General features: G+C 32.5%; 1 protein-coding gene across 1 annotated transcript in view; it reads left to right on the top strand.

The window, feature by feature from the left end:
- The window catches only part of LOC118197767 (chitinase-3-like protein 1), a 39887-nt gene that overhangs the window by 15149 nt on the left and 3384 nt on the right, over nucleotides 1-21354 (top strand). The window contains exons 5-7 of the mRNA XM_085825407.1: nucleotides 2053-2238; nucleotides 9959-10139; nucleotides 19805-19905. Of these exons, the coding sequence (XP_085681533.1) occupies nucleotides 2053-2238; nucleotides 9959-10139; nucleotides 19805-19905 (468 nt within the window). The remainder of the gene's footprint in view (nucleotides 1-2052; nucleotides 2239-9958; nucleotides 10140-19804; nucleotides 19906-21354) is intronic.

Genomic DNA, 21354 nt, shown 5'->3' with positions numbered 1-21354 from the left:
GTTTTATTACAATAGTTTAGATGGTATATTATAAAATGTAAATTTATCTGCTACATGTTGCACAAAAATGTCTCATATATCACTCTTCATATATGAATAGGACCGATTCTTCCTGATCAGAAGTATAATCCATTTAGGATCTTTTTTAGACAAAACCGGTAAATGAAAAATCACATTGGAAGAGATCTCAACACTAGGCAACAAATCTCCTGTATAAAATCTATATCTTCTTCAATCGAGAAATTATAGATAAAGAGTTTCCACGTTTTGATTTCATAAAAACTGAAATGAATTTTGAAGCCTCTATCTTTAATAACCAATAGTAACCGGGAAGGTATATCAGCATTGTGAATGGTATGTCAAAGTTCTGGCTTTGAAAGAGAAAGAAGAAACACCTTTAGATCACTTTGGAAACGTTTGATTGAAATATATGCCATGAAATTATGTAACACTTAGAAATCAGATTAAAACGAATATACATTAAGTCTCATGGCTCAATAATTACCCTTGTAAGAAATATTGTATTACAGCAAGAGCTAATAAACTAAGGAGGTGATTATACTGGCAAATAAGAATGTGCTTTATAATAAGAGATGATGCAAGGGAAGCTTTCTCAAAAAAATTGATGTGAACATCACATGACTTCCTCGTACGCCTATTAATTTCTACATGTTTTTTGCTGTGCTTCATTTAAACCTATTTCCTCGAATTATTCTAACTTAATTAACCGACTCCTCAAGGCAAGTTGAAAACTGACATAAAAACCTACACTTAAATATCTGGGTCAATTTTTGTCATACTGGAGACAAAATTCTTAATTTTATTTTTTCATAAAGAGTATAAAACTTTCCCAAATACACGTACAGGAAATGGGACACCGCATTAAAAGTTAAATATCATTATTTGTCCAAAATAAAATTTTTATCACATTTGACATTGCCACAACATATTTTCGTCATTTAAAACCTTTTCGTAAATGGAAGTATGTGTCTACGACTAACGACTGCGAATATAAAGGCTGGGTATATAGATACTATATACGTACTCATTTTTGTGTCGCCGAATGCTATCAAAAGACAGGTGCGCAACTAGATGTTTCAGTGCCATATAACAAAATTTTAACATTCTGCAGCTAATCGTTTTTGAGTTATGTGAGATACATACGTACGTACCTACGTACACAACATCATGAAAAAAAAAATACTTTTCGAATCCATTTTAATCCATTCGAGAAAGGTTGAAATGGGTATTTCCTTTAAAAACGATACCGTAAATGTCTCATGATTACAGTATTTCCTTTACTTTGTACAAGGAATTAAAAAATAATAAATTATGAAATCGAGATAAAAAGAATCTCATTGTTATATGTAAATGATTATTCTGAGGGTAAGTTTATTAATTATAATATAAAGGAGCTAATATTTATAAAAATAATCTTTAATTAGTTTATTAATCACATGGATCAGATGCATTAGAAATTACACTGAGCACAACTACCATTGGTTAAAAGATAGGATTATCGCTTTCAAATCATTTAATTAGTAGTCAAGCAATGAACAATTTGCCTTTAGGAATTGGAAATTTGCTCCGTAAGAAAGTAAGATTTTAGGTCTCGTGAAATAGGTACATTTCCTAGGACTTTTAGAACCTCTTAGGTTATTATAAACACTTGAATTCAAATTTACAGCACACCTACTCATGCAAAATAGACAAGAAATTGCCACCACTATTAACAGTGCGTGAAGTGAGCTGAATTTGTAAGGTTCCATCTTATGCTTGCACATGTTAAAATACTTTCATGAAGTTAAGATAATCATCAGGAAATTAAAATACTTTCTTCACTTTATATGACTCTATGAAATATTTTCATTTACCAGAGTTGGGTAATGTCATAACTAAGCTAATTTTTTTGGAAGTGCATTTACCTGGAAATAAGAAAATTAAATTTAAAAATTATATTTTTAGAAAATCTGATATCACATAAATTTATTTATTTATTTATTTAATATTTTATAAACATACCTTTTTTAACAGAAGATACTTTTATTTCAGGATTCAGCTGTGAACCACTGGTTAAATTTAGGTGCTAACAGCTCAAAGTTAGTCTTGGGGATTCCATCTTATGGAAGGAGCTACACGTTGGCTGATAAAAAGATTAACGGTTTTAATGCTCCTGCTCTTGGTCCAGGTAAACCGGGACTAGAGACGAAAGAAGGTGGCATAATTGGCTTTTTTGAGGTATTTAAATTCAAGATTATTTCTTACACTGTATATGCTACTGCAATACATTAGAATGTAATATGTATACTTCCCGTGACTTAAAAGAGACTACTTACAATTTATATAAACTAATCAGTAAAAATGTTACCACCCTGGACGAAATGCTATCTAATAGAAAAACTATTTATTGATGTTAGAGAAGAAAAGGATGCTACTGAATTTTTGGATGCAATCCGCATTAATTTTCATCTATTCTTCTAGCAACAAATTCCACAGTTTAGGTGGATTGGTCCCATATATCACCAGCACCTCAACCTCATTTCTGTATTTCTTTATCTAAATAGTTTTACTAAAAGCAACAAAGATTTTGCTTTATTTTTTAATAAAGATTTATTTAATTATAAAAATTTTGGGTTTAAATATGGAAGTTTCTCACAATTGAAATACGAAAATACTGTAAAACTTTCGATGATCCACAATAAGTAATTAAAATTATGTTCATTTGTCGCCTTGGTAAATTACGTAATTGTAGTCTGTTCATCTTCCCTCTTCTTGGATGTAATGTGTTCATCCGGAGAAAAAAAACAAAGCGTTTTACACAGTAGTAGTCCAAACGCCCAATGAAGAATTTTGTTTCATTACTTCATCCAAAAGATCTCTCTTCTCATTATCAGAATATCCCTTAGAACAGGCATTTCCAACTTAAGCACCATACCTTGCTAAAGTCTTTACATAGTTTAGGACGTCTCGTCCCGTTTCATTGAATCATTAGACAACAAAGCAGAAATACGATTAAGTGAATAACACACAACAAAGCGTTGAAGTTGGCATCTCAAACGACGTATTAGAATGAACTTGTGAACTTCTGTCCCCAGAATTCTGCCCTTTTTTAAATTGCTTATTGTCCATAGTATGCTGTTTCTAACCGAGTGTTTATTCGAAAATAATTTCTCGTAGATTTCCATTGAATACATAAATCAATCTAAGGTTGCTTGAAATTGCTTTGCTCTTACCCTGCGAAATACATAGCATCAATTCTTAACTGCGAGTTCTGTCTTTCCATTAATAGCTTAGAACTGCTGGAAAGTCTAAATGGATGGTAATTTTAAAAGCGCAATCGAAGCTTGCAGCAGTTGCCCGCCTAATCAATCACGCAATTATATTTTTCTCCTAATAAGTAATTTTTTTGTGAGTTCCATGTTTCACAGAGAAACCAAAATGCACATAATACACTATTTTTGTAATACTGCGAATTTTGAAACACAGAACGCAGCTTTTAACGAATGATAACCATAACTTTCATAGTTCACTGTAATAATTTATCACTTCTTATTTTGAAAGATGAATGGTATTCTGCCTTTTCTGATTGTTAATTTAATGAATCAGCACGAAGGGGTTCAATATTTATTTTTAATACCGGAGTAAAAGTCTAAATGTTTTTTTAGACTTTTGCTTTTAATGCATTACGTTTATCATTTTGTTCAGAGCATACACCAAATGATATTAAAATACGATGTTTTGCATAAATTTGATTGCATTTAATTTCCCAAATACTATTTCTCTTTTAAATACTATGATTTACATTTTTACTCTGATTTAATATTTCTAGTTTAAGATAAACTTTAAAAACACAAATTAGGTGTCTTAAGTCCCACCACTAAATGCCTTAAGACTTTGATAGCCTAACAAGATAGCTTTAAGAGGTGATCGAAAGAACTTTTAATTGCGGCTGCCTTAACAAAACGAAATTTTTTAAGAGATTTTTTCGGAATCCTTTATATTATGACTGATTAGTTATACAAATTGTTCTAGTTATTATACGATAAAATAATTTTTTGTTTGTATCTTAAAGCAAAAATAGTATAATATGCGTTTATAAATCATAACATATTTCATGACACTGGAGCTCAAATTAAAAACTAATAGATTTAACTTTCAATGTAGTTACAGAGAATGAGAATGTGGAAATATTAAAGCATAAAAAAATTAATGACAAGATTGCATCATTTATGTTTGGGGCAATAACTTTATCAAAAGGTGAAGGGAAACAAAATTCGCCATGCAATTACGAAATGTAATGAAAATTCGCGCAGCTTTCACGGTTTGAGATTTACACCGATATTTTTTCGAAAACTTCTTATCGATGACTTAAGCTTATATTTTGTGGAACAGGAACCACAAACGAAACAGTAAGACAGATAAGTTTGTAATTAAGCAAATATTTTATTATATATTTCTAAATTAAAACTTGTATTTATAAATAAAACAAATTTTGGAATCGAGACTTCATCAGAAAACCGCATTTTCCTCGTATTACTGAAATCCAATGAAACTTAGGATAATTTCAAGTTCTGGATTGGATTTTGAAATGGAATTGCTTAATAGAAGCATTCAGTTATTTTAAAGCGGACGTATATGAAAAATGAACAGTGCCCTCGGGACTCAAACCTGGACCTCTCGAATACCCGCAGAGTGTGCTACCGTTACACCTTGAATGCGTGCTAAAAGGAGAGAGAATATTTCTTACCTACCTTCCCTTTAAAACAACTGGGAACTGGGGATTGGGAGACCCAATCTCCAAATCCAGGTGGTGACGAATTATGATCCACACTGCCTTTTAGTTCGGGAGCCACTGAAGAGTCATTAGGTTATTTTGAAGCAGGAGTACAAATGAGCAATGACCTCGCCGGGGCTCAAACCTAGGTCTCTCGAATACGCGTCGAGTGTGCTACTGCTACAACCAGATGTCATGCTGGAAGAGTGAGAATATATTTACAAACTTTCTGTCGAAAAATGGCATAAATTTATTCAAATGTAAAAATAATTTATAAAGGGAAATAAAATTCAAAACACAAAAGGAAAAGCTAGTAATCTGCAGATTCATTCTGTATGTGTCAAAAAAAAAAAAAAAAAAAAAAAAAAGATTTTCAGGAATTCTTAGAAAAATCTTCTGAAGTCCATGAAAATAATTATAAACCGCATTCTATAATATAAAAATTTGAATAATATTTAGCATAGTTATCAGCACGAATCAAATGTAAACTAAAAGGATTCAGATACTTTTGTTAGCATTTTTTAGCTGTAAGTAGACTTATTAAATTCATATGTTTTTGGAGAAACAAGTATAACCCTTTCCTCTAATTAAAAAATTAACTCAATGCATGTTTTTTTTTCATTTTTAATACTATTGTTTCCTAAAGTTTCTTCTAATAATTGTTAATTTAGTTCTGTTTCTTCTTTTTATTGTTTTTACGTTTATTGAAATTAAATCTTATTATTGATTTAGTTGGCAATTTATTTGACCTTATAAGTTTCTTCAGAACCTTATGTCTTCCTCACATTACGGGTTTGGTTGTTGACAGCTGAACAACTTGGCTGACCAGAGTTTTTGTATTTCTGGTCATGTGCGATATAATTACAAGCTATATCACTTTAACTACTGTGTCATAAAATATCATTGATTTCAAAATACTGAATTTTTTTAAACTTTAATGTTTATAAAATTCTAAATAGGTTCACCATTTTTCTTTAAATTTAAGGCCTTATTAAATAACTAAAATTATTTATTAATTTATATAGTTTTATCTTACATTTGACGTTCCTTGTACATTCAAGGTATAACAATATAAATATCAAATTATCCAAATTTTGGATGAAGAAAATTATGCATACTATTAGTAATTTACACTGTTATTATCAAATGATATTGCTTTTAATCAATATAAATTTTATTTAACATATGCCGTTCCATACTTCAAATTGCAGTGCTTTAGAATAAAAACGCTGTTTTGGCATAGAGACAGGGAAGCCATCTGCCATAAATATTGAATAATTGGTCTTTTAAATGAAAGTGTTCTTCTAATATACACTTTTGTGGCACTTCATTTAAACTTATTTCCACGAAATATTCTAATTTCATTAATCAATCCCAAGATGCAAGTTGAAATTGAAATCAAAAAATGCAAATTTTGAAATTAAATATCGCAGTCAATTTTTATAGTGGGGGAGCCAAACTTCTTGCATTATTATTTTTTATAACGAGTATAAAACTTTTCCAAATATAAGTATAGATACCGGGAGACCGCATTAAGTGTTAAATATCGTTATTTGTTCAAAATTAATTTTTTTTTTAAATTTGGCATAGACAAACCTTGAATATTATCGTCATTCTGTAAATGGAAGTATATGACTACGACCAACGATCGCGAATATGGAGACCAGATAAGGACTTTTAAGCCGGGTAAGGAATGAGTGGATGTACATAGTATATATGTAATGTTTTAAGCGTTGAAGAAGGAATCCGGTACTTTTTATCAGCTTTCGATATTCGTCATGCTGAGAAGACAGTAGTGGCTGAAGGTAAAAGCTATGATGATGCAATTAACACAACTGATCTTAAAGTATAACAATCTTTATTTTTCTTTATCTCTTTCATATCAAATCATCCTTTTGCAGATAAAATATTTTTCAATCATAACTGAATGCAATACTTTCCATGTGCACGGGTTTTACAGTACGACGTAATTTTAGGCAAATAAGCAACAGCGGGGATGAGGAGCGTCTTGCCAAGAAGAAAGTTTGAGTGAAAGTGAACACTGCAATTCAAAGGAAGAAGGGAGGGGATCAAAGTTTCAGTTCCGAGTTAAGAAAAGTTTTGGCTTACAATTATTTTGCTTGCACAAGAGGTATCTGCGTTAAACATTACGTAACATGGAAAAATCTCGAATTTGGGAGAACAGATGAATTTAGGGGGAGAGCATAAAATCTAGAATCGTTAATTTTAAGGTCGCTAATTATTTCATAGAGCGGCTATCGTATTTTGTTGTATCGTACACACACACACACACATATATATATGGTATAGTTATATAGATAAATAGATGGATACATATGCTTTTAGTACTGCCGATTGGAATGAAAATGGAATAAAAAAACGAAGCTCACAAGTAGATGTTAAGCAGGGTAGGGGATGGGTGGATATATATATATATATGTGTGTGTGTGTGTGTGTGTGTGTGTGTGTGTGTGTGTGAGAAGATTTTTCGGATAGGTACAGGAATGACGAAGCTTGGCATCAGAGTCCGGGCGTTGTTTGACTGAGTGGAATACAGCAGAAAGATGACACAGAAGGACTTTGCTTTTAATTGTGCATCTTTATTCAATTCAAATGGCGGATATTTTTTTCTTTTAGATGAAATTCTCCAAATTACATACCAAACAGTGTTTTAAACTAAATAAGATTAAATCTAGGCTTTTGATGTCATAACTATTCTAACAAAGGGAAGAAAAATGGGCAGAGCAGCGCAAAGTCTTGTAGCAGCGATAGTAGGAAGCAGTCTTACTAAAAATGGCGCGTACTTGGTATTTATAGTAACGGTTGTATAACATGCCAAAATGTTCTCGAAAGTACTGGTCTAGGGAGAAGATCCTGAAACTGCCGAAAGTTAATTAGAGTTCTCGTAGAGCAAAGCCATCGTATTTTTATATTTTATATTTACATATATATATATATATATATATATGTAATAATAAAAGTAAGGCCGTAATTTCAATAATGCTATTACAAATGATAAAGTATTAGTTATAAATGTGAAAATTAATATGGTGTAAAATTTTAAGATTTATGATTATTCTTAATAATTAATGGGTATATAAAAGTTTTATAATTGTGATATTCTGTGCAAACATTTTTGGAAATCCTTCCCTGAAGTATCAAAATTGTGATGTGAATGTTCTAGAAACAAGAACTATTTACAGATTGGACTCAGATTTTAAAAGGACTTTAAAAATGTGCAATAGCTTGAAAAAAAAAAAAAAAATAGTGCTTAAAATTATTATTGAATTCAAAAATTTTCGACTTGCAATTTTTTTAATTGTTCAAAAGTTAATTTTATGTTTTGTACTTTCAAAATTATATTTCTCATATTTTGCTCCTCTAATACTTTTTCTCTCAAAAATGTTTCTCTATCGCTCCGCCGTTTTTCTCTTTGAAATGAGTGGGGGGGGGGGGGAATGTAAGATAAAAAATAGGAAAGCAAATTTTCAATTTTAATCGGCTATAACCTCTTTTATTTTTTATTTAATTTAAGGATTTCCTTTCATTATCTGAAAATAGCGCCACAAGTCTAAACTGCGTCATTCAAATTAATCATGCGATCTTACGTAACGCTTAATGAAGATGCCTTTTGACCAATCACCAAACTGTAAACCAAAACTTAAAACTGAAACTTTGACACCCTCCCTTCTTTCTCTGAACTGATGCGTCAGTTTTCGCTTCAGCTTCTCTCTGTGCATGTTTGGACGTATGTAAATGTTCTTTAATAGGCACGAGTAGAGTACCAAGTGAATTGTGGCCACAAACTTCAACTGGAAAATAAAAATGGAATTTAATCCATCTCGACTGCTTCTTCTTAAAAACGGATGGACGGTATTCTTACATCAATGCTTCTCTTAAAATGTGCTATCATTACATATATATATATATTATATTATATATATATATATAATTTATATTATATATAATATATATATTATGCAATAAAAAGGAGGCGTACAAATATATGTTATAGCAATCCCGTATACAAAATTCAAGGTTTTACGGCTAACAAACTTTATACGAGGTATATATATACATATGTAGGTACTTACGGACATTAAAAAGAAGTCCGTTTTGAATAAATTTTGGACCTAGTTTACAATTCGTTTTGGGAAAAATTCCTTTATTCAGTTCATACGCACAGACATCATACATAAAATTGTCGAACTAGATTCAGATGCTGTTGAAAGAGTTATTTCCGTTGAACTATGATACCATAAATTTTTGGCGGTTACAATACTTCCTTTACATCGTACATACGTTAATTTTTGCTTCCTTAAAATTTCGACCTTTAAAATACTATATTAACTTTTGATTTACAACGTTTTTTTAGCACCTCTGCACTTTCTTCGCTTCAAAATTTATTAAAATATTTATTTAGTCCAATGCTTTTAATCTACCCAAAGGTTTTTCTGGTTTCTCATTCCTAGAATTTTTATACTTTTCATTATTTTTACAGTATTTTTGATTTAGACGTACTCGAGCAGATATTATTTCGATGAATTATTAAAAATGTTTTAAAATATATATTATAATTTATTGTATACTTTTATATTATAAATTTTAATGGCTTTAGGTTATTATTTTAAATCAGTTTTAACTTTATTTATATTTGGCATTTTCTTCAGAATTATTTCATAAATATATAATTCAGAAACGCGGCTCTACTGAAAATGCTTCTGCTGCTTCATGAACAAAACCAAAAAATTCTCAAGGGTTTGTTTTATTTTTATTAAGAGGTTTTATTGAGCTGTTTTGCTTTTGCTTCAGTTTTGTTCTATGCATTTCTTATTAAACTATTAACCCTCTATTTTGGATTAATTATTATTTCTGGATCATTTATTTGATTATTTTCGTAGCACGCTGAAAGTTTAACTGAATTTATAAACTTTTGTTAACGTAAACATACGCATATCTATTTCTTTGGAGTATTTTTAACGTTCTTATCCTCACAGTTATACAGATACGAAGACCCTCTATACATATGTTCGTTATATGTATTTATAATAAAATCACAGTTTAACAATTTTATTAGCTAATTATTAGCGAATGTATGTAATGCTTTATATGCATTTTATCCAATCTGATACTTTATTATCAATATATTTTCCTATTTAAACACATTATTATGCTTTTTTTTAGATATGCCAAGATGATTCATGGATTCTTTTCCCGAACGATTTAATTGGAAGTTATTCCGTCAAAGGCGACCAGTGGGTGAGTTACGACACTCCGAAAATGGCTGTGTTGAAATCGAGATATATTCGTGATTCTGGTCTCGGCGGTGCAGCGTATAGGTTCTTCTATACAGATGATTATCAAGGTATACATGCAACTTTTTATACTTAATAGTAAATGTTAAGAATATAGGTAGTTATTTATGCTTTAAATTTTGCTCGAAGAATGCAAAAATTCATTTCCTAGAAATCGTCGTAGTATTAAACTTATTACAAACTTACTTAAATAGTATGCCAGACACACCAGTGTTTTGTTTTATATAATTAGAAGGGTTTTTTTTACCAACAAAACGGCCTAAAGGAAGTTCTTCCTCTAGAGATATAAATCTAGAACAGGGGTGGGCATTAAACCGATCGCGGTCGACCGGTGCAACACCAACACATTTTGGAGTGACCGCCTTTACTACGACCTACTAAAGACGCGCATACCAAAAGAAACATATTTACCGTACACTGACGCTAGCTTAGACTGAAGAATTGGCTTTTCACAACCGATGTGACTGTTGTTACTTAGCAAATGATTCGATGAATATGCAAGCGACACGTACCTCCATTGGAAGCGCACGATGACGCTTAAGTTGTATCGGTAACATCAATAACCATAGTCAATGGATTTTTGGCTATGTGTATCAGGGACGATGACATACCGCATTTCCTTTCTTGCTTTTCTTTTTTTCTTCTTTACTTTTCTTTCTTTCCGCATTTCCTTTGCATTCACCAACATTATTCTGATCATTGCATTATTCACCAACAGGCCGTGTGTTGTAAAATTCTAAATGTGCGTTATGTTATGGGAATCTGCATGAAAATTGTGAACTCATTTCGAGGAAGAAGTCTTCGGAGAAGAATGTTTCGGGCTCAACTAGAAGAAAACAAATCTCATTACGGGGAATTATTATATCATGCAGATGTTCGTTGGTTAAGCCGGAGTATATTTTTACATATATTCAGGAATCTGCTACAAGAGGTAAAATAATTTTTTGAATCAAATGATAAAAGCGTAAGTTGAACTTATCGATGACGTTTGGTTGGATGTAGCTTTCGTTGCTGATATAACAAGCCATTTTAATGAACTGAACTGCGAAGAAAAAAATCAAACAATAGTAGAATTGATTGGATTTGTTAATACTTTCAAAAACAAGCTAATATCTTCCCAGTTGACGAAGAATGAACTGAAAAATTTCAAAAATATTTTTGACGAGTTATTTAAAAACAGAGGAACGTTAAACAAAGAGAAATATTATGATAAAATAATAAAACTTCACTCCGAATTTCAGTGGCGTTTCCAAGAATTTACTAGCCTAGAACGAATTGTTAAGTTCATGTGTTACCCCTTTGGCAATGTTGATGTGAAAGAAATAACTGAAAATATAAATTATGTATTCTCTTTATTTTTTGAGGAAAATGAAGTTTTTCTCCTTCAAAATAGCATATTTTAAAAGCACGTAGTTCAGAACCCAGTTTTGGAATCTAATGGACGAAATACAGTATTCCAATTAAAAAGAAAAGATGCATTCCATTTAACATTGTCTTTTGAGTCTACCTACTTGTGTGAATCTGCATTTTCAACGGTGAATATAATAAAGGCAACCTATCGTTCCCGTCTCACAGACGAGCACTTAGAATCCAGTGCAAGATTAGCAGTTGGTAACTGCATACCGAAATATTCAAGATTGGCGGACAATATGCAGACTAAGTCTTCTACTAACTACAACTGCAAAGAACTAACTAGATAAAAATATTTTTTGAATTGTTTGATAAGAAATGCATGATTTGAAATTATTAAATTTATGGCTATTATAACTATGTTTGTATCTTGCGTTCTCCTTTAAACGCGGTTTTAAAAGAGTAAGTTTTTTTAGGTAGGGTTAAGTAGGTAAGTAAATATTTCACATTTTATTATTAAGTTATGATAAATATTATAGACAGTGTTTTAGTTCACCACATCTACGTCAATGGGTGGAATGCAACACCTTCAAAAAATTAGATGTAGCCCATACCCTGAAAAAGGTCTGCCCACCCCTAATCTAGAAGATCTTCTTCTAGAGACTAATTAAAAAGAAACTTTATCCTTTATGCCTTCTTTGTACTTCAAAACACTGAAATCGCCCTAGAACGTCACTCGAATAGGTTAATAATGGGAGTAAATCCAGTTTTCTTGGCTTTTTTTCATATAATGTCCAGACGTTTTATTTAATTGCCAGTAGCCTTGCGTCACTACGAGGGCTGGAAGTGGTGACCATTTCATTATGGAAGCATCTAATAGGTGACCACCGTTGTCTCCTATGGAGGGACGGACAGTTTCAAGCATGCCTTCTCCGGGATTCGAATACTTCCCTTGTATCCGGATTTTCTAGCCAGAAACTGAATCAAATACTACTATACTTTTAGGAGTACGTATATTACGTACTCCTAAAAATTACTGGCTATCTCCTTTTCTATACTTTTACTAAAAGTAGGAGCTTTTTCATTTCCTAAGACACACTGTAACTTGATTGCGTGAAGAATTTCGACATTTTTAACCACTATTTTCATATTCCTACAACTTCTGGGCCAGTTCTCTACAATTTTTAAACTTTGAAGCCTTGCCATTTTGAAAAATTCTTTTGAGCCTTGAAGTAAGATAAGACACCATGTTGTCAACAAAAAGCCTTCTTTTCACTCATTCCACCTCCCTTGGCCCCTCCCTTACATCACAACAGTAATCACTCCCACTGAGCATGGGAATTAGTTTTGTTTTGTGAACTTCAAGAATCTTCCAATTTAGCCCCTCTTTTTTCCCCTATTTTTTAAACCTTGCCTCGTTTGCTCTTTTTTCCTCTTGCATTTTAGCAGCCATTTTGCTTACAATAATTCCCCGTAGCTCGCAGACAAAGTATGTTTGCAATTTTCCGTTTTTTCATTTATGCTTTTATTAGGCTTTTGTTGCACATTACATTGTTTCTTACATTGTAAAGTTTTTATTTTTTTTACAAAAATAATTTTTCTACGATTCTTAGAGCTCTATCGTTTTTAAATTACAGCATTTGTTCTAGAAGTTTTTCTTCTTAAATTTTTGGTACAATATCTAAACCATTTTAATTTTAATCCTTGTAGATACTCAGGAACCTTCCGAATTTGACTTAGTTTTGTCTAGGAAGGCTTGTCTTTTGATTTTGGATAATTCGTATTTTACCGTTTTTTTACCTTTTTCAACATTTTTAATATTAATATTTGAGCAAACTCGGCAACTTGTAATCTCGAAACTTAACTCGTTTTTTGATTTAGATCAAAGCAAAATTAAAAACTTTTTCGAGCCGTCCCTTTTTCAAGGTTACCCCTTGTTGTAAATGATTGTAATTAGTTCATTTGGCCTTTTCAGACTGTTTGCTTTGTAGTTTTCAGTTTACTGCCTCAAACTCTTGTTTAGCGATTTTTTATTTGTATCTTTTTATGATTTTTGGCATCTTATTTAGTAATATTTTGTTTCTTCTTAAGTATTATAATTTTATGCTTGAGGTTTGTAATTTTTTACTGTCTTAAGAGTTATGAATGCAGGTCAGGAAAAGATCTTAGCATTTGAGAACCATTGAAAGTTATTTCAAATTGAATATCTATTTCAAAAATAACGGTTCTGTTTCTCAAATGTGTCAGAAGACCGAAACTTGTATTCGGAACTCATTGATCAACTTGGCTCCGGGTTTCTACCATTTTCCCTTGATAAGTTCTGTTTGAAGCGTTGATCTGAGGAGATCGATATTTAATTTTTACTGTTACTAATTTTTTTTGCTCATTTTAATATATAATGCTTTCCATATTTAAATTTTTAAATTTTCATGTAAAACCCTTGAGTGCGACTTTCTTCGAGGTAAAAATGGTTAGGACCTTGAGATATATACATGCGTACGTACGTACAGACGCCACGAAAAAAAAATCCCTTCTGAATCCATTTTCAAACAGTTTTATAATTCATTTTGGGAAAAAAGAGTTCCTTTATTCTGTCCTCACGTACAGATGTCATGGCAAAAGATCGTGAAATTGCATTTGATAGCGCTCATATATTCATTGCATTTTGGAACCCGGAATTTTTCGTGATTACAGTACCTTTTTACTTCGAACAAGGAAGTAAAAAAGCTTTGACTAATTTCGGTGAAGACGGAATTTAAGTACAATAACCGCTTTATGCACACATATTATGAGTTTTGCATTATAAATTTTTAATTCTTAAAATATGCGTTATGAATCATTAGAAGAAACTAATATTTTTCATTAACATTTAAAGCTAATATTCTGTCCAGTAATAGCACTTCAAAAGTAATAATTCACCAAAGCTATGATGAAAGAATTTACTTTTGTGTCAATAAAACAGTTGGTGTATTTTATATTCCTCACTATTTGTATAACTATGAATAATGATTTTGTTTTTACGAAAACGGAAACAAGTATAGCACTGTTTGCCGTCATGATCAAGTAAATATAACTTTAAATGGATTTTGGAGTTACGGCACAGACCCCGTGTAGCCTTTATTGGCTTTGCTTCAGGTGTTCAATAAAAGTCTATATAAATTACCTCTACACTAGTAATACTTGTTCGAATAAAATTTAAGCAGTTAAATGTGTCCAAATAAAATTACCGCAGTTAGGAAAAGCATATTTTGAACTCTAAGAAATAGTATGAACTCTAATCCGTTGAATATTAGCAACCTTTAAGATACGCGAAAAAGTATGTTTTGATTACATAAGGTGACAAAAAGTTACTCCATTTACTAAAGTTACTCGAAATCAGTATCTAATAAATTGTAAATTAATGTTCTTTTTTTAATAAATTTTTGCTTTCATACTTTTACCGTTAGCAACTTAATGCTAGGTTCTGAAAATTTTAAAGATATTCGTATAATTTTCCCCTTCTTTTGTTGTGCATATTTTTTCCCTTTGAGTGCTATGTATTGGCAAATTGTATTCTCTTACGTATTCATTGCTATTGTAATTTTTATGCAGTGTATTCAATTGATTTTTCTATCTTCTAATTATGGGTTTTTCAGAAATTACTTTCCGTATTAATGAATAGATTTATTTAGAAATTTGCAACAGGCTTTAATGCAACTAAATTGACAAATCTGGAAGAAAGGTTATTTAATAATATATCAGTAATTTTTATACAGGGTGTCCTGTAAATGCTGCGCGAAACTTCTGCGGGAGGTAACGCACATTATAAGGATTAATGATTGCATAGGAACCCATGCCCGGAAATATCAGGGGTAAGTAGCAGAGGTAGAAGATGGGAAAGGAAACAAGAGAGTGATTAGTTTGAAACATTTATTGGACATGAATACAAGTGATGTACGACAGCTTGAATCTTACAACAGATGCTCGAAGTTTGCTCCATAAGACGCCAAACATGCCTGACACTGACGGAGCATTGATTGTCGGACATGTTCAAACACGGGAAGTTTCTTAGATTGTAGCAGCTGCGCAAGCGAGTCTTGCCACGAGATTCATTTCAGACGCAACAGGATCGTGATATAAGACACTTTTGATGGCTCCCCAAAAACATAAATCAAGGCCTGATAAATCCGGTGAGCATGGGGGGGCCAGGAAATCGGCCCACCACGCCCAATCCATCGATGCAGGAATGATTTGTTCAAATGCCTACGAACATCCAGTCCAAAATGAGAAAGCACCCACACATTAACTTTGAAGCGTTGTTGTGCCGCGTGTTGCCGCACACCGTAAAGGTTTTCTTGAGCCCCCAAATGCTGATTGTGGAGATTTAATACGCCATCCCTATTGAATATGGCCTCATCCGGAACAAACCATAAGCTGGGAATTTAACATCACGGGCACTTTCTTGCAGAAACTACTGTGTGAAACGCACACGTTCAGGATGGTCATCTGGGAGCAGTAACTGAACCCTTTGGAGACGAAAGGCGTGTAAGGAATCGACGTTCAAGGCACGCTGACGCTGGTACGAGACATTCTTATTTGAGAGACAATGGCACGTATGCTGCTCCTTGGATTTCTCTCCACCGCATCCAACACACTTTCTTCCTTAGCGAGCGAGTCGATCCCTTGTCCTGAAATTCCTTAATGACCCGCAGTCGCACAAATTTTGATGCAGACGTGCAAACAAACTGTGATGTGGTTGATGTTTGTCGGGGAAACGTTCTCGATAAATGCGTGCAGCGGCTCGTCCATTATCCTCAGCTATGCCATACACTAAGTACATAACTGCAAGCTCTACTTTCCTATAGCGTTCCGTGCTTTTCGTATAGTGCCTACCGCTGGAATGAGGCAATCCTCACTTTCCACCAACGCTTCCCTGTACAGCAGCCCCTGGCGGCGTACAGTGATGTTTCTGGGCATGGGTTCCTATGCATTTCTTAATCCTTGTGATGTGCCCTACCCCCCAGAAGTTTATCGCAAAATTTATGGGGCACTCTGTATGTGATCAAGATAAGAAGATTCAATTTTCTGATTCTTAATAATATTGTCGTGAAGAAGATTCAATTTTCTGATTCTTAATATTGTCATGAGCTATGCACTTGTGAAGATGTTTATGAAATAATTATTCCAAATTATCAAGAATAAACTGGTAATTTATTGTAAAGACACGGCAAAAATAATAACTTGGCTCGTAACATCTCTTTGAAAAGTACAATAGATGCGGAATCAGGAATAAACATCAGTAATCAGATAGAAATGTTCGATTCATTGCGATGAATAGCAAGTCCCTGCAAAGCAAACAGCTATGAATAACTCAAAGTGAATGTAGATATTAGCAAGTTTTTCCTTAACACATGAGAAACATCTTAAAGTCGTATTACACATTTAAAACATTTCGGAAACAACTCTAGAATAATTTTTAAGCTTTATCATATGATATAAAATAGCCAATCGCTACATATCAGTTTGGGGTTACATATAAAAAGGCAACTAGTTCTCCATTACAAATGATGGTGGAATCGATGCTGATAGTTAGTTGGTTGTTAATAACGAATAACGTGGGTTTTTTTTTTTTTTTTTTTTTTTTTTTTTTTCGAAAGGCAGGGGAAAATCGTGCGTTTTTCTTTCAGCGGTAAAGCAGGTACAAATGTATGTGTGATTCGGTTTATATTATGATTTATAACGTAAATTACCGTTATAAATCATAATATAAACCGAATCAATTGAAGCAAAGATGTCACTCCTGAATGCGTTTATTTTATTATATTCCAAGTTCTAAATGTTTTTATAGAAAATTCTTGCTTTAAATTTAATTAAAAAATATTCGCTTGTGGAATTTGTCAGGAATGGAAAAAAGTGAGAAAAACTTTCGGAAAGAGTACAGTACTTTGCTGAAAAACCACTAAAGGGAAGACGGAGAAGTTGCATTTAATAGAAAACCTGTAAGCAATGCCGCAGTTATACGCGGTGTCTCTTCTCCTTGATGCCCTAAGCACGTTCTTATATTGTTTAATGGTTAATCCAGACTTGGATCTATTAGAAAACATTGTCATTAACAACTCTTAATTATGGAGAACAACAACCAAATGATACTTTATTAAAAACAGACGACACCACGAAACCAGCAAAGTCCTAAATCGCCGGTGGCAACAAATAGCTCCGGTGTCACTGCACTGCTGATTGTCTACTCTGCTGCTGCTCCTCCCGCAGACACAGCCATTTGCGTCATAGCAACAACATCCAAACTCTCATACGGCTACACCGAATCAATTGCCTCACAGAAGCGTCGATTTGACGCTCACGCTTCCTCCCACAACATAAAGGCTGAGCATGCGTCAACGGACCGAAGTCTCAACGATGTTCACAGACTCAAACAAACTCGCTAGTGCTGCAGTTGAAATTACATTTTCAAAACCTTTTAGTTTTTGTATATAAAAATTGATGCGTTATACAGTGCAATGCCATAAAGTTAAGGAACATGGAATTCTGGCTTTAGAAGATATTAAACTGCTCCTATAGGCTTTTACCAAGCATAGCCGGCAGATTTTTAACATTTTTTTGTCAATGTAAATACTTTTGAAAAAAGAAAACACTCATCTCTCTAACATAATCCTCCAATAAAAGAATTTTAAGAAATTTTTCTTTTGCAGCAAAATTGTCAAATGCCATCTTTATGCAAACTTCTAACTTTGCTGTATTGGCTGTCTATTGTAATTAATCCACAAGTTATAGTGAAAAAACACTTTTTTTCCTTATAATTTGCTAATTTGTTTCCGATTGAGTCCTTATTGCTTCAGTTATCCTACTTATAATTAACAGAATAACAATGTAACTTTAATAAAGCTGAAACTAATCAAAACTTTAATAAAGCTGAAACTATTTCTGCTTTGTTTTTAAATCCGTCAAAAAATGAATCAGCGGCTTACAGCCCAGCTTATTTCAACATTTTCGCATTTTTAATGCGTTTCAATTGATGTTATCATCTCCATTTTTGACTGTTTCATCTGTTTAGTTAAAAGGCTTTATTGGTGTAAAAGCAAAATCTGCTTCTTTAAATCCACTGGTCAGCATCAAAAATGGAATGGGCAACTTTAAAATATCTTTCAATATGGCTTTTGTTTGGGTGTGGGGTATCGCTAATGTATTAATGTGCAAAACACTTATACATTTGCCTTCATAATCAGTAATATATTATATTTTTCTCATTCATTGCTGTAATAATATATATTGTCACTTCTGTTTATCCATAAGGATTAATGAAAAATATTCTCGCAAAATTTGTTTTCTACTAATATTAGGTGCATACATAATTTTGAGTCATTTTTGACTAATTCTGTAGCGGTTAGCTTTAGGATTTAATAAGTTATTGAGAACAAAATATGAAATATTCACAGCAGCAGAAAGTAAGTGGCAGCAGTACAGACAAATTAATACAAACAATTTTTATACGCAGGAAGCACCCTAACATGTACTTATAAGCACATAAAATTTTAACGCTTTTATTTTCAGTGAAAATCAGATTTATTTCACCTAAAGAAAAATATTAAAAACTCTTTTTGAACAGTACTAATTATGAGTAGATTCAACTAAAACTAACCGACTGAGTATAAAATAACATACACTAGCCATTAGTATCTAAATAAATTTCAAATTAAACAAAACGCAAGTTTAGCTTGGCGCAGATTTTGAATAAACCTCTGTATATTTTGAGCACTATCAAACACCATCCCATCTTCTTCAGGAGCAAAAACGATTTGCAAAGAATGACTATTCAGGTTACATGCAAGTTTGCTAAAGTAGCATACTAATACGGAACTAAAGTAATGCCACAGAGGGCAAGCCTAATACGATTGATAAAAATAGGTGTAATTCTACAAACAAGTTTCAACAGTTGAGCTTTGATAATAAATGAAAATTTTTACCTTGGAAAAATGTAAGCCCTTGAGACATTAAATACTTCTGAGTGAATGTTTCAATGAAGATTATTGACCATCGATGAAGTTGTATGATTGTGCTAGTCATTCAATAGTTCGTCCGAAGAACGAGGAAGAAGCGAAAGGAAAAGAGCGAAAACGTTCGTCCGAAAATTGAGGGAATCTAAAGCGTCCAAACTCGTCAAAAATGTATAGCTTAATCCTAACGATATGCAACTATCATACATGTAAAAAAAAACGCTGCCGTATAGGATGAATCGCAAAACTTCAAACACAAATAGAACAAACGTTCCGAATTAAACGATAAAAATTTCGCCAGTCTATATTTTTCATTTGTGTATGTGTAAAAGCAAAATTTGTCTATCCTATCTGTACTAATTGGCAACTTATTCTAGGTAAATGCTTTGGAATGAGCTTCCCGATATTAAGAAGTATTCAGTATGGTTTAGGAGATGATGATGAAAAAGATTTTGAAACCAGTGAAGATGATACTAAGGTAACGTTTTCTGAGCTTTCTGTTGAAGGTTTTCATGAAAGTAATTACTAAAAATGACCAAAATTATTATAGATTTTTTCTCTTCGCTAAGATGTGTGATTTATAGCTCCTTTTATTAAGTGTTTAATTATATACGATTTTCTGATAAAGAATCAAAAATTACTCTAATTTGCGGCAATGAAAAGATCGATAATTGTTACAATTACACTGAGATCTCTAGGCCAGAAGTGCTATAGCTATTCCAAAAGGACTAATGAGCTGGTAGACTCATTAGCCCTTTTGGAATTGAAAATCTTGAATTATCAACTGTGTTGTCGTTGCAAGAAATTGAATCTTCATTTTCCAGTTTGATTGCTGGATATCCTATAACAGCACTTCTACAAATATCTTAAATTCCTTACATTCTGCTGTATCTTAAGCGTCACTAAAAGACTATAACACGGAGTTGTCCAAATCAAACTGCTCACTATCACTCACCACTTCGGAGACAAAACATCGGAGATGCAACAGTCGCGGAGAGAACACCGCAAGACGAAAACGTCGTCTTATAAAACATCGTGGGAGAAAAAAAAAAAGCAAAGAGAAAACATCGTAGTTCTGAAACATCGTTGTACAAAATATCGTCGCCGAAAATAAAGCGTTTCAGAAACTTCGCAGTTTAATAACATCGTCGTCTAAAATATCGTGATAAAAAATAAAGAACTAACAAATAATAGCATGACGATAACATCGTAGACATACGTTTTTTGTCTTTAAAATTTGTAAATGCATAGTCGCATGATTTGGGATCGTCCTTTTTCTAATCTTTTTTAGACTATATTTTTCATGAAAAAGTAGCAGGGAAACTTTATAAAAAAAGGATTAATTTATTAATGACCTTTTGTTAGTTAACTATGTAACTTTTAAAATTAAGTGCTATAAATTGCAATAATTAATTTTCTACTCATTCTCAGATTTTAAATGCTTAAGTTTCCTTTTTATTGTCATAAAAATTGTTAGTTAAATCGAAAATATGAAATATAAAAGTAAAAAATATCCTTCTTCCCCTTCTGCACTTTCAAATCATTATGCGAATATGCTTTTGTAGCTTTTAAGGCCTGAAAACGTATCTCAATGTATCATCATGCGGTAATTTGTTAAGTACTTTATTTTTTAGCACGATATTTTCGACGGCGATGTTTTTAAACTGCAAATTTTTTGAACTGCTTTGTTTTGGCGACGGTGTGTTTACTACGATGTTTGAGAACTGCGATGTTTTCTCTTCGCTTTCTTTTCTCCCACGATGGTTCTGTACGACGACGCTTTCGTCTTGCGTTGTTTTCTCCGAGAAGTTTTCTTCTCCGATGTATTTGCTGCGATGTTTTTGGCTGTAACCCATACAACCTATCAGGTTCATCACTTGACTTTTACTGAAGTTTTTTTCTGGCTACTTTCCAGAGGGCTCCCTCT

Source organism: Stegodyphus dumicola, chromosome 10 (genome assembly GCF_044657685.1).
Source record: "Stegodyphus dumicola isolate Sdum_Otavi_A_Nest chromosome 10, ASM4465768v1".
Taxonomy (NCBI): Eukaryota; Metazoa; Arthropoda; class Arachnida; order Araneae; family Eresidae; genus Stegodyphus; species Stegodyphus dumicola.
This window is presented reverse-complemented; position numbering and strand designations above follow the sequence as displayed.